This window comes from Thrips palmi, unplaced genomic scaffold (assembly GCF_012932325.1).
Source record: "Thrips palmi isolate BJ-2018 unplaced genomic scaffold, TpBJ-2018v1 HiC_scaffold_3, whole genome shotgun sequence".
Classification (NCBI taxonomy): Eukaryota; Metazoa; Arthropoda; class Insecta; order Thysanoptera; family Thripidae; genus Thrips; species Thrips palmi.
This window is the reverse complement of record NW_023144630.1, coordinates 7,943,992-7,955,366: the sequence shown is the minus strand read 5'-3', so window position 1 is coordinate 7,955,366 and position 11,375 is coordinate 7,943,992. Positions and strand designations below refer to the sequence as shown.

The following is an 11,375-nucleotide window of genomic DNA, read 5'->3' as shown; positions in this document are numbered from 1 at the left end:
ACTTGTTTAGCTCTGTTTTAAACCGTCAAATCTCTACATATTCACAAGTATTCTCAATATTCACACATATTCAGAATATTTCGAAGTATTCGTAAGTATTCACGGGTATTCTCTTAGTATTCACGGGTATTCCCTAGTATTCAGAGGTATTTTAGTCCTTGTTGACATTATTTCGTCGGTCTTTTGTCCGAAATTCGGCGCGAGAGCTTCTGGTATCACTCTCGGGTCCATATTTGGACGTTTCTTTGAAAAAATGAGATCCGGGAAGAATCCTGGTTCTCGGCTTGCCGAAAAGCCTAATCTTTAACTAACATATTCAGATATATTCTCAAGTATTCGAACATATTCCCAACTATTTATTCATATTCTTTGATATTCGTGTAGATTTTTTGTATTCGGAGATTCATGATTCTCAGTATTCACAAGTATTCACGCATATTCATATTCTGTGTACCCGAAAAAACCGAGTGAGTACCCCCTCGGGTCTGATTGGTTGTTGTAACGTTGTTTTTTCTTCCTGTATCGACTCCTTTTTTTCGTTTTGACACAGCCTTAATTTTGTTTTCAGTTCAACAATATTACCTTACGTGTAAGCAAACTTTTGTGAAGATTGTCAAACCTGTGTCATTAGTTTTAAATTTACCTTCCTACGCACTCAATCGTCTTATCAAATATTTTCTTTTGTCATGTTCACGCATTGTGCACCGAATGTATTGCACAATTTGCAGTGGCTGCCTTCTTCCATCAATTGTTTTCTTTCTTACCGCACCTAGAGCGATCGTTGTTGCTGAGTTCATGAAACTGGGGGCACGTCCCAGGAAAGATAAGACTATTGATTGGTGATAGAACAATTGAAGTGGGCGAAGCACGTCATTTTGGGACCCTCACCTGAGCATGAGCATTGATCGTCCAAAGGTCGACAAGGCCGGCAGCACTTGGCCGATTTCGGTCATTGCCTCACTGAAGTCAAGTCAGCAGGACATTGCTTAGTGAGCCACAAGACCGGTGGAGGCGGTCAAAACTGGTTCGAGTTTTGTTGACCAATTATGGAGCTAAAAAGGCGTCCAGGATTTCGACCGCCTCCACCACGCCGCAGGCCGAGCCGGGACCGGTGGTAGCCGGCAATCCCTCGCCGGCCGGTTTTGGTGGGGATGTCAGTGGGACAGCTAACCAGTGGCCAAACCAGGACGGTTAACCGGTGGTGACTGTACTTGGTTGGGGATACCGATCTCTTCATGTACCCCTCTGCCCGCTGCGTCCTCTAAGTTGGGGGGCGTTTTGCATCTTGTCAGCGCCTCATGTTACGTAAGGTTTTTTTATCTTGCTCCGATATGGTCTGACGACGCCTAATTAAATTTGGAGGACAGTATATTTTGAACGTTTAAAACGGTTCCTTGTTTCCCCAGGAAGCCTATGGTTAAAATAAGAGCGATTTCCAGGGAGTCCCTGGGAAAACCAGGAACCGTTGCTATGAAATCGGTCGACGTCGTCTGATCTCTCTGATTTCTTTTAAGGCATGTCTATACTCGGATGGGTAGTAACAAGGGCCGCCAGAAGACCTCCCTTTAACTGGCGCGATGCTTACTCCAACATGTCATATTCACACTAAATGCGAACTTTTCAATGCATAACTATGAACTTTGTATGCCTAATTATGCATGCAGAGTAAGGTGTGTACAATGTTAATGCATTTTGTGTGCATTTTGTGCATATTATCCTGCTTAAAATATACATAGTGGTGCATAATATAATTCAGATCTTACGTATGTGTCTGTGCATGCATAATTGTGCGTTAAAAGGACAACAAGAGTTAAGTCTGTTTTATTTTTTTTACAATCTGCCTTACCGTTAATTCTTACCACAGAGGCTGGCAGCGTGACACTTCTAAGAGGCCTAGGAGATTGATTGGACGTAAACGTCGCGGCCAGCTTTTGGAAGAGGACTAGGACACACTCTAAGAAATTCTTGTAAAATGATGAGAAAAATTTTGATGAACACTTTGTAAAACGCAAAACACGACAATTGTTGTAAATTTATGAAAAAAATCTGGATGAACTATTTGTAAAACGCAAAACACAACAATCGTTGTAATTTTATGGAAAAAAATGTGGATGAACTATTTGTAAAGCGCAAAACACAACGATTGTTGTCAATTTATGAACAAAATCTGGATGAACTATTTGTGAAACGCAAAACACAACAATCGTTGTAATTTAATGAAAAAAATTCTGGATGAACTATTTGTAAAACGCAAAACACAACGATTGTTGTAAATTTATGAACAAAATCTGGAGGAACTATGTGTGAAACGCAAAACACAACGATTGTTGTAAATTTATGAACAAAATCTGGGTGAACTAATTGTAAAACGCAAAACACAACGATTGTTGTAAATTTATGAACAAAATATGGATGAAGTATTACACGGGATGTTCATTCAAGATATATTTTTGGATGAACTTTATTGTAAGGCTCCAAGTACATCGATGGTTGTAAATTCAGGATACAGTTTGGGATAAACTTTATCGTAAATCTCCAACTACAATACTTTGTGTTAATTTACTTCAAAAAATTGGATTAAATTTATTGTTGTCACATTATATGACCCTTGTTGTAAATTTATGAAAAGAAATTGGATGAACTAAGTTGCTAACGTTTACTTGTTTGAAGAACAGTAAAGCTTCACTTGAAGAGTCATTAGGTAGCTGGCTCCCCAGCTAGCGTGTGTCTTGGGAGCTCAGTGGTAGAGACCGTGCACCGAAAGAGTAAAGTTGTGGGTTCAAATCTGTCAGGGAAATCGAAGTAAAACCATTGCAGAAGAAGGTGAAGGGAAGTGTCATATTTTTACAACCAAAAAATCTTATTGATTTTACACATTTTGTCGTAAAATTAAAAAACGATACTTTTCTTCAAATAATGACTTGTGTCATATTCTACTGAGGCCAGAAAAAAAAGAAACTTCCCCGATTTTACCAGTTTAGTTGTAATATAATGACTTTTTTCTTCAAATGATGATTACTTTTGTATTCTGCAAAGGACTTCATGGATCCAGACAACTGTCTTCCTTATGTCGTTAAATTACAAAACTTCTTGTAAAAATACGACGTGGTTGTAATTTGAAAATACAAAGGGTTTGTGATAGAAAATTTGCAGAGGTTTTGTTGTCATTTTACAAAAAAAATAATCTGAGAGTGCAGTTCTGTTCTTGGAGTGGATTGCAGCTGCAGGGTGATTTCGATTCCGCCATGTGCTGAGTGAGGCCGTCGTTCTATCTCTAGAGGAACCGCGAAGAGAATTGGTGTGCAGCCCCAATCTGTAACCGTGAGCCACGCCTTCGGCGCGAGGAGAAGCACAGTGGGCCAGAAGACCGGTCGAGGCGGTCATAATCACGAACGTGTTTTAAGCTTCAGAGTAGCTAAGTGGGACTCGAACCGAACGTGACTGTGACCCCACTAACGGAATTGAACTCGGTTTTTACTGGAGTATCAAAAACACTGAGTTTAATTCCATTTCGCTGCGAATAAGCTGGGTCTCAAAGTGTGGCGAAGATGCAGGTATTGCACAAGTTGCTTAGCGCGGAAAGATCTCAACGAACAATGAATCCGTTGATGGTCACATGATTGGTTCGAGTCCCATTTAGCGACTCTGGAGCTAACGCGTCTAGAGTTCTGGCCGCCTCCACCGGTCTTCTGGCCCACTGCGCGATGCAGTGATATTGAGGGCGTGAACCGAAGAAGACGCTTGAAGGGTCGATCCTTCCGAAGGTGTCAAGTCCGACCGAATTGGGACAGTTCGCTCGGCAAGCTGTGGTCATGAATCCTCTGAACCATCGCTCGCAGGGCTCCATTAAAGCATATATAGTTTCACTGCTCCCCAAATGAATCAGCGAATTCTAGCATCTTATCTACATCGTGACGTTTAAGATAGCGTTGTACTTCAGAATCTCTTCACATGCATAATTTGAAGTAGATTATACAACCGTTTCTAGTGTTTGTACTGGTCCCGTACAGGCTGTCGTTATATAAAGCCAGAGTGATGAGGCCAGTCCACTCTCGAAGTCATCATGGCCCAGTCCGTTGCTTGGGTTCTTTTGGCGCTTGCCGCCGTTCAGGTAAGAGTGGGTGTGGCGTTAACCACACCATTTCAGGTGGTCCAATCGTCTGCAGTTTGGCCATCCTACAAACTTAACTGGCATGCCTCAGGTTGCAGCATGCCTGCAGGCACACTCTGCCTGGAGCATACCTGCACTGAGTAAATCTTACAAACTATTTTAGGCCTTACAAAGGAAAGCAGCTTGTTATATCAAAGTATTTGGAGCAGACATAAGCTTACAAAGAAAATACTTCGTAATTTACTATTTCTTCGTATAAAACAAGTAAATTGGTTTGTACTGTATATGATCAAAATACTTCGTAAGGTCTTGAGCTTGTGGCTTGAACAGTCCACGCTGGAGCATGCTTGCGAAGTACACGCCAGGTGGCGCTTACCGGCAAGTACACTGTTCTCGCTGAATGTTAAGGTAGAATTTTGTGGGAGCAACTCGCACAATTTTGTGCATACGTAGAATTTGCATAATATAATGCGTAGAGATACATAAATTCATGCAAATTCGCGCACAATTTCATGCACGACGGTACAGGTTTAAAATCATGCATCACCACATACGATGTGTTGCTCTGCTGTTGTATGCTAAAGGTGCGGGAGTTTTAGCAACAGTGTGCTTGCGGCTGTGCGCCACCTGGCGTGTACCAGGTAAGGATGCTCCCAGCGTGGCGTTTACTTGGCTGGCATGCTCCAGGTGGAGTGTACCTGCAGGCATGCTTCAGCCTGAAGTATGCTGTGTACACACTTGAGTTTACAGAGCACTGCACCTGCAGAGGTCATTGTTAGAAACAAATCAGGAATTTACGAAGGTACCTGTGAAAAACAAATAATGCCGAAGAACCCTTTGCAAATTTCTTAATAAACTTACAAAGAATCTTCGTGGTTTTACAATGGATGATCGAGAGTTTACGAGGGTTCCTTGCACTCTCGGCTTGTTACTGGCTTCTTTCTCATAATGGTAGCGAGTCAGTTCTATAACCCACAGTGAGGAAACCTTGATCACCCAAATTTGAATTAAAACTATTTTACCGCCAAAGTTTCGCTCAGAGCTATTTAATCATCAAAATTTGGCGGAGCACTATCATTTTACCACCCAAATTTGGGTGATAGAGAATACTTCACCCGAAATTTAAGGTGCTAGATCGCGTAAATTTTGGGTCACCGATTTCGTTCAAAATTTGTACATGCATTAAGGACGACAATACAAGCACCCCATTCAAAGGATTTTCTTTTCAAAAAATTTTGAACCGAAATATTGAACGTTGTAAGTGTGAAAACAGCGCTCGCGGAAAAAAACGCCTTCGGCTCAACTATGCGTCTGATCTGGAAACCAAAAGCATATTCGTGTAGGGGAAAGGTGTCCGGAGGGCAATTGATCAGGCCGGGAGCCGCGCGATCAATATTTGTACGTTTGGTGAGGTGTTCAAAACCGACTACTTTCGCTCTTTTCTTTGACGCTACCCCAATGGCACTAATTATTGTCGGATTACTTTCAGACTGATCAATTGCCCTCCGGACACCCTTCCCCTACACGGATCCGTTTTCGGATTCGCTGTACCTATCATAGTTTTTGCGTAGGCGTTCTTGCCGTTTCACTCAGTTTTCCGTCCTTTTCACACGTTTTGAATTTGGCGGTCGAATCCTGAGGCATCGGAGGGTGGCGCGGCGGAAAGAATCGGAACTGCGTGCAGGACGGCCGAGTCGGTGCGACACGTTTATGATGGACACCTCGCTGCATTCCGATCTATTGTCTCCGCTCCGTCTGCCCCCTCCCCTCCCCCCACTGGAGACGCAGCCCAGGACCGGCAGCGCGCTCGGCCACTGGGGCAGCCCCAGAAGGGCCAACAACAGGATTAGGCCGCGGACACTACCCGTTCATTTTGCACTATTGGGATAAATTTATATACCCCTGGCACCGCGATGAGACGAGGAAAACGACTGAAACAAGTTTGATTTGATAAATTTGAAATCTCAGAAGTTCACCCGTTGCTGTGCTCATGCTGAGTGACACCTGTCAAGCTGTCTTTGTGCACTTTGACGAGGGTGCCGGTGCTCGCCTCGGCCGCACCGGCAACTACACTGCCAAATCAGGCGGCATTGACACGAAGATGATGCACAGTGAGGATAGGACTCTCCACCCCCAACAAGAACCTTTTAATTTTTTGGAAGTACTCGACTGTGGTGCCATCTCTCGGGAAAGTGCTACACTGCCTGAACTGCCTGAACGAAAATGGCAAGGAGTATTCGCATGAGAGGACTCCGGTCAATACAACGGTCTAAGTTCCTTTAGCCGTTGCTTGGACCCCGGTCCGCGATCTCGCACCTTAAGTCCTGATCTCGAACCTTTCATTGTCTACAATGAGCCAAATCTGTTTAGGTGGCTGTGGCGCATCCTGCCCACAAACCCGAACAGCGCGTCGGTGACGTCGGTGACGTCATCGCCCGAGCTCTAGCGCAGGCCATCCGTGCCAAAGCCGAGGCCGAGAGCGCACTGGAAGCCACTCTCCTGGCTGCGGCCGTCGGGGACCTGCCTGCGGCACAGGACGCCTCTGACAGGGCCAGCCAGGCCGGGCAGGCCGCCCTCCAGCAAGCCCAACTTGCGAAGACCATCGCCGTGCAGGCGGCCGGTAAGTGGCGGGAGAACGGCGCGGTGGGCCAGAAGACCGGTGGAGGCGGTCAAAACCCCGGACGCGTTTTGAGGCTCTCTCTAAACAGGACTGGAAACGAACATGTGACCCCTCCAATGGATTGCTCTCTGAACGGGGAATGCATTGGTGGGGTCACACGCTCGGTTCGAGTGCTCAAATTACTGTGTGCACAAGCTTTGCACAAAATTGTGCGTGCGTGTAAAAATGCACGGATTTGTGCATTGTTGCGCAGGAATTCGTGCGTTTTACGCTCATGCTCACAAGGGAACCTATTCAGGGGGTACACTCAGATTTCGACCAAACTTTTTTTTTCGTAAGAATAACATATAAGATTAAGAATGCACCTCAAAGTTGGTGCCAAGATATATATCTACACCCTTTACCAATTTATTAAAACTTAAAAAAGGGGTAAAATAAGCCTTTTTGCATTGTATGGGTCATTTTCGGACATCGAATCGGAAAATTTGAAGTCGAGTTTTTTGTCATTTCCTTCAATGTTTGGTCCCCTTGTGACGAAAATGAGATAAAATTTTGGTCTGTTTCATATATTATCATATTTTGCACAAATTTGGTGCGACCGAATTACGACCGAAAATCTGCTCGTTGCATGTAAAATCATGGGCCATTTACCCCTTTTTTCGGTTTAAAAAAGTCAGGAGGGGTGTGGATATGTATCATGGCACCAACTTTGGGGTGCATTCTTAATCTTATATGTTATTCTTACGAAAAAAAAGTTTGGTCGAAATCTGAGTGTACCCCCTGAATAGGTTCCTTTGTCAGCTCAATTCTGTGCAAAAGCTACGTATGCACGATAAAAGTAGTAATTTAGTATGCCATTCAGCGACTCTAGAGCTCAAAACGCGTTAAGAGCTTTGGCCGCCGCCGGCACCGGTCTACTGTCCCGCCATTCGGTCGGAAAGCGGGTTCTCCCCACCACTTCCCCATCGTTCCCCGCTTGTTGGCCCCCAGGCGAGGGGTTTGTTGGCCCCCAGACGAGAGGGGACATGCGGGGAACGGTGGGGAGAACCCACTATCTGACCGAATGCCGCGTGCAAAGACGGATCCAGAGACGTCAGACAGCAGTTATGCCTAGACCGCATCAGCGTGGTCACGTGGTGTAGACGGGCTCTCTCCGCGGTAAAACCATCTCCTGGAAGTCCACCGATATTTCAAGCAATCCCAGGAGATGATTTCCCCGTGGTCATGGCGAAATACTTGAATAACCTAGGTAAACGACCCTTGTATGACGTCTGATTGGTTTCGACTGTTCCTCCACCAGGTGGCGAGGTGTTGGCCTTGGGGCAGGATGTCTCGACTGAAGTGTCCCTGGCAAGGGACGCCGCCGGCAAGAGCATTGAATGTGCTTTCAAGGACGCCGCAGATGAGTTCGAGGACTTCGTCTGGCGAGCGAGGTCAAGCGGAGGACGCCTGCCCCGATATGAGGTGGACTCTGAAATCCGAAAGTTCAACGGCTTGGGCACCTCGGCAGTCGTGGTAAGTCTTTCTTAACTTCTGTAGCGCCCTCACTTCACACTAACTGGAAAGACGAATAATAACATCGACCGGCCGTATTTGCTTCGAGAAAAACTGTACTTTTAGATGTGGTGCTCAGTGAAGTTTGTAGGTAGTTGGCTAAGTCGTGAAAACCGGAACGCTATGAATGAAGTGAGACCTCGAGTGACAAATTGAAAAAGTATGAAGGCAATAGAATCCTCTTCTCGAGACCAACTAAAACTATTTTCACGCGTCAGCGGTTTAGATTCAAATTAAGAGAGCTACATTCATACGTTACTGACAAAAGCACAATTTAAAAGCAGCTTCCTGTAAAGTCTAATATGGAATATTTTTGTTGTTTTTCTTGATTAAATGCCCCATTCTCGCCATAATACAACAGTTTGTGTCTGTTCCCTTTCTAAAAATTTGTCTCACAAAGACAAGGGCGCATACTTCTGGAAATAGGTCAGTTTCGAAAAGTCAGAATCTTACATGTTGTTTTGTTGGCCGACAGGAATTCAGCAAGATCCTGGATGCTTCCATCCTATCCTCGAAGCGCAAGATAGCCGGTGCCACTCAGCAGATTCAGCTCTGGGAGATCGAAGTGATTCAGGCAGCGCAGGCGGCCCAAGCCGCTTTGGCTGCGGCGGCAGCAGCCCGAGAAGCAAATGCCCAAGCCACGACTCCACTGCCTACCCCGGCTCCCACTGATGCCCCTACCGAGGCTCCTACCGAGGCTCCCACTGATGCCCCTACCGAGGCTCCCACTGATGCCCCTACTGAGGCTCCCACGGATGCCCCTACCGAGGCCCCCACGGATGCCCCTACCGATGCTCCCACTGATGCCCCTACCGAGGCTCCCACTGATGCCCCTACCGAGGCTCCCACTGATGCCCCTACCGAGGCTCCCACCCAGGCTCCTACTGATGCTCCCACTCAGGCTCCCACTGATGCCCCTACCGAGGCTCCCACTGATGCTCCCACTGAAGCCCCCACTCAGGCTCCCACGGATGCTCCTACTGACGCCCCCACCCAGGCTTCCACGGATGCTCCCACTGATGCCCCTACCGAGGCTCCCACTGATGCCCCTACCGAGGCTCCCACTGATGCCCCTACCGAGGCTCCCACTGATGCCCCTACCGAGGCTCCCACTGATGCTCCCACTGATGCTCCCACTGAGGCCCCCACTCAGGCTCCCACTGATGCCCCTACCGAGGCTCCCACTGATGCTCCCACTGAAGCCCCCACTCAGGCTCCCACGGATGCTCCTACTGACGCTCCCACGGATGCTCCCACTGATGCCCCTACCGAGGCTCCCACTGATGCCCCTACCGAGGCTCCCACTGATGCCCCTACCGAGGCTCCCACCCAGGCTCCCACCCAGGCTCCCACCCAGGCTCCTACTGATGCTCCCACTGATGCCCCTACCGAGGCTCCCACTGATGCTCCCACTGAAGCCCCCACTCAGGCTCCCACGGATGCTCCTACTGACGCCCCCACCCAGGCTCCCACGGATGCTCCCACTGATGCCCCTACCGAGGCTCCCACTGATGCCCCTACCGAGGCTCCCTCTGATGCTCCCACTGACAGCCCCACCGCTGCTCCCGTGAACATCCGTGGAAAGCGATCATTTGATGTAAGAATCGGTTTCTGCTGTGATTCTTAATCTTTACTTAATCTTACTATTTCTGCAGCCTCGAATGTTTATTTTGGTATTTTGTGGCAGGTGGACCCCTTTGAAGCAGCTAAGCGAGTTCTTGCAGAAATTGACGCGGATTACAGTGATTTTGCTACGTACGCAAAGTACTATGCAGGCAGCGTCACTAAGGTAAGCTTTTGTCTAAGTTAGGAATCGTCCAAACCTAATTAGAATCAACCACATCTTGGCATGGAAACAGGATGTTTAGGGGGACCCATGTGAAACTTGCAAGTAGGCTTCAAAAATTTGCCCATGGTTGAAGTTTTGGCTATTTTTTTTAGACCGAGTATGGTGAGTTTTCGGAACAGAATTCAACCCAAAACGTTAAACGGTTTGGGAGAAAAGTTCTGCTTACAGTGTTTGTTTGTGTTAGTAAAAAACCTTCCTGCATCTTTCATTGAGACGGAAAGACTTGAAATTCTTTGGGGGTGATTCTCAAGATGGACACTGCAGATCGACAAGTCATTAACAATAAATCCCAAGCAAGACGACTCATGCCAAACCAGGGACGTAGAGGGAGATTTTCTATGACAAAAATTTTTGTTGACTAAAGTATCGCAGTGAAGTGAAACGTGTTAGCCAATGACACAACTGACCTCTAAGTTATTTCTTTCTTAATGGTAAAAATATAAGGAACTTAACTTATAAGATGAGACCGCTGAATCTGAAACCGTTCATGCACATTTTCCACAGAGTACTACAACTTCTCGTACAGCCATCTGCTGCTTTCTCTTTCTAAAAAATAATTGGGAGAAGTATCTTACTGGTGTGGTTTTGACTACATCTGTATCTTTGTTTCAGGATGCGTTCGGCACTGCGGCCGCCGTCCTGGACTATATCAGGGTGTACAACGGACCTGATGACGTCATCGACGCCACGACCAAACTGCTGTATGGAAGTGACGACATAACCGGGGCCGCGGATGACAAGTTCTTGGACGTCGACCAAGCTGTTGCAGAGGCGATCAAGTGCCTCCAGAATTAGATCAGATTGAGAGGTTACATTGTTAAAAATTTTGTCGTTAATTCGCAACATGTTTACTGCTAGTAACTTCTTTAGCTACGAAATTTGTTTAGGAACAGACATTATTGGATCATTACTGAATTGCAACAAAACGATAATTCAACAACGGCAACCTTGTGATAAGTTAATAGTCCCCCTTCAAAAACGTGACATTGACCATCAGCAAATGTTGTTAGTGCCTGTGACAAGTGTTGTAAATTTTAAAAAAATGGTACAGGGACAATTATTTATCAAGATTTATTTTCTACCTTTTCTTCCATGCTTCTAGTTCTTCTGCAAAGAGTCTCAGAAAAACTGAATTAGATGATGATTCCAATATTACTTATTTATTTTGATTAAGCAGATAATGGCAAAACACTCACCAATTACATTGTTAATCATGATAAGAAGAATTTTGTTCCTCTACG

The 11,375-nt window shown here is 46.0% G+C and overlaps 1 protein-coding gene across 13 annotated transcripts; it reads left to right on the top strand.

The window, feature by feature from the left end:
• The first annotated feature begins 3,992 nt into the window (after positions 1-3,992).
• Positions 3,993-11,194, top strand: LOC117647997 (skin secretory protein xP2-like). 13 transcript variants are annotated; one of them, XM_034390059.1, is made up of 8 exons: positions 3,993-4,111; positions 6,482-6,731; positions 8,032-8,246; positions 8,761-9,126; positions 9,319-9,390; positions 9,439-9,882; positions 9,973-10,074; positions 10,747-11,194. In XM_034390059.1, exons 1-8 carry the CDS (start codon positions 4,064-4,066, stop codon positions 10,927-10,929), a joined length of 1,680 nt encoding a protein of 559 aa, XP_034245950.1. In that variant the 5' UTR covers positions 3,993-4,063; the 3' UTR covers positions 10,930-11,194. The 13 variants fall into 13 exon arrangements, with proteins under 13 accessions (XP_034245950.1, XP_034245948.1, XP_034245944.1 ...); XM_034390057.1 differs by having other exon boundaries at positions 8,761-9,150; XM_034390053.1 differs by having other exon boundaries at positions 9,319-9,882.
• Positions 11,195-11,375: the final 181 nt, after the last annotated feature.

Coding starts and splice junctions, on each gene's coding strand:
- LOC117647997 (XM_034390046.1), top strand. CDS start 4,064: ATGGCCCAGTCCGTTGCTTGGGTTCTTTTGGCGCTTGCCGCCGTTCAG. Junction 6,732..8,031: donor CATCGCCGTGCAGGCGGCCG/GTAAGTGGCGGG, acceptor TTCCTCCACCAG/GTGGCGAGGTGTTGGCCTTG. Junction 10,075..10,746: donor ATGCAGGCAGCGTCACTAAG/GTAAGCTTTTGT, acceptor TCTTTGTTTCAG/GATGCGTTCGGCACTGCGGC.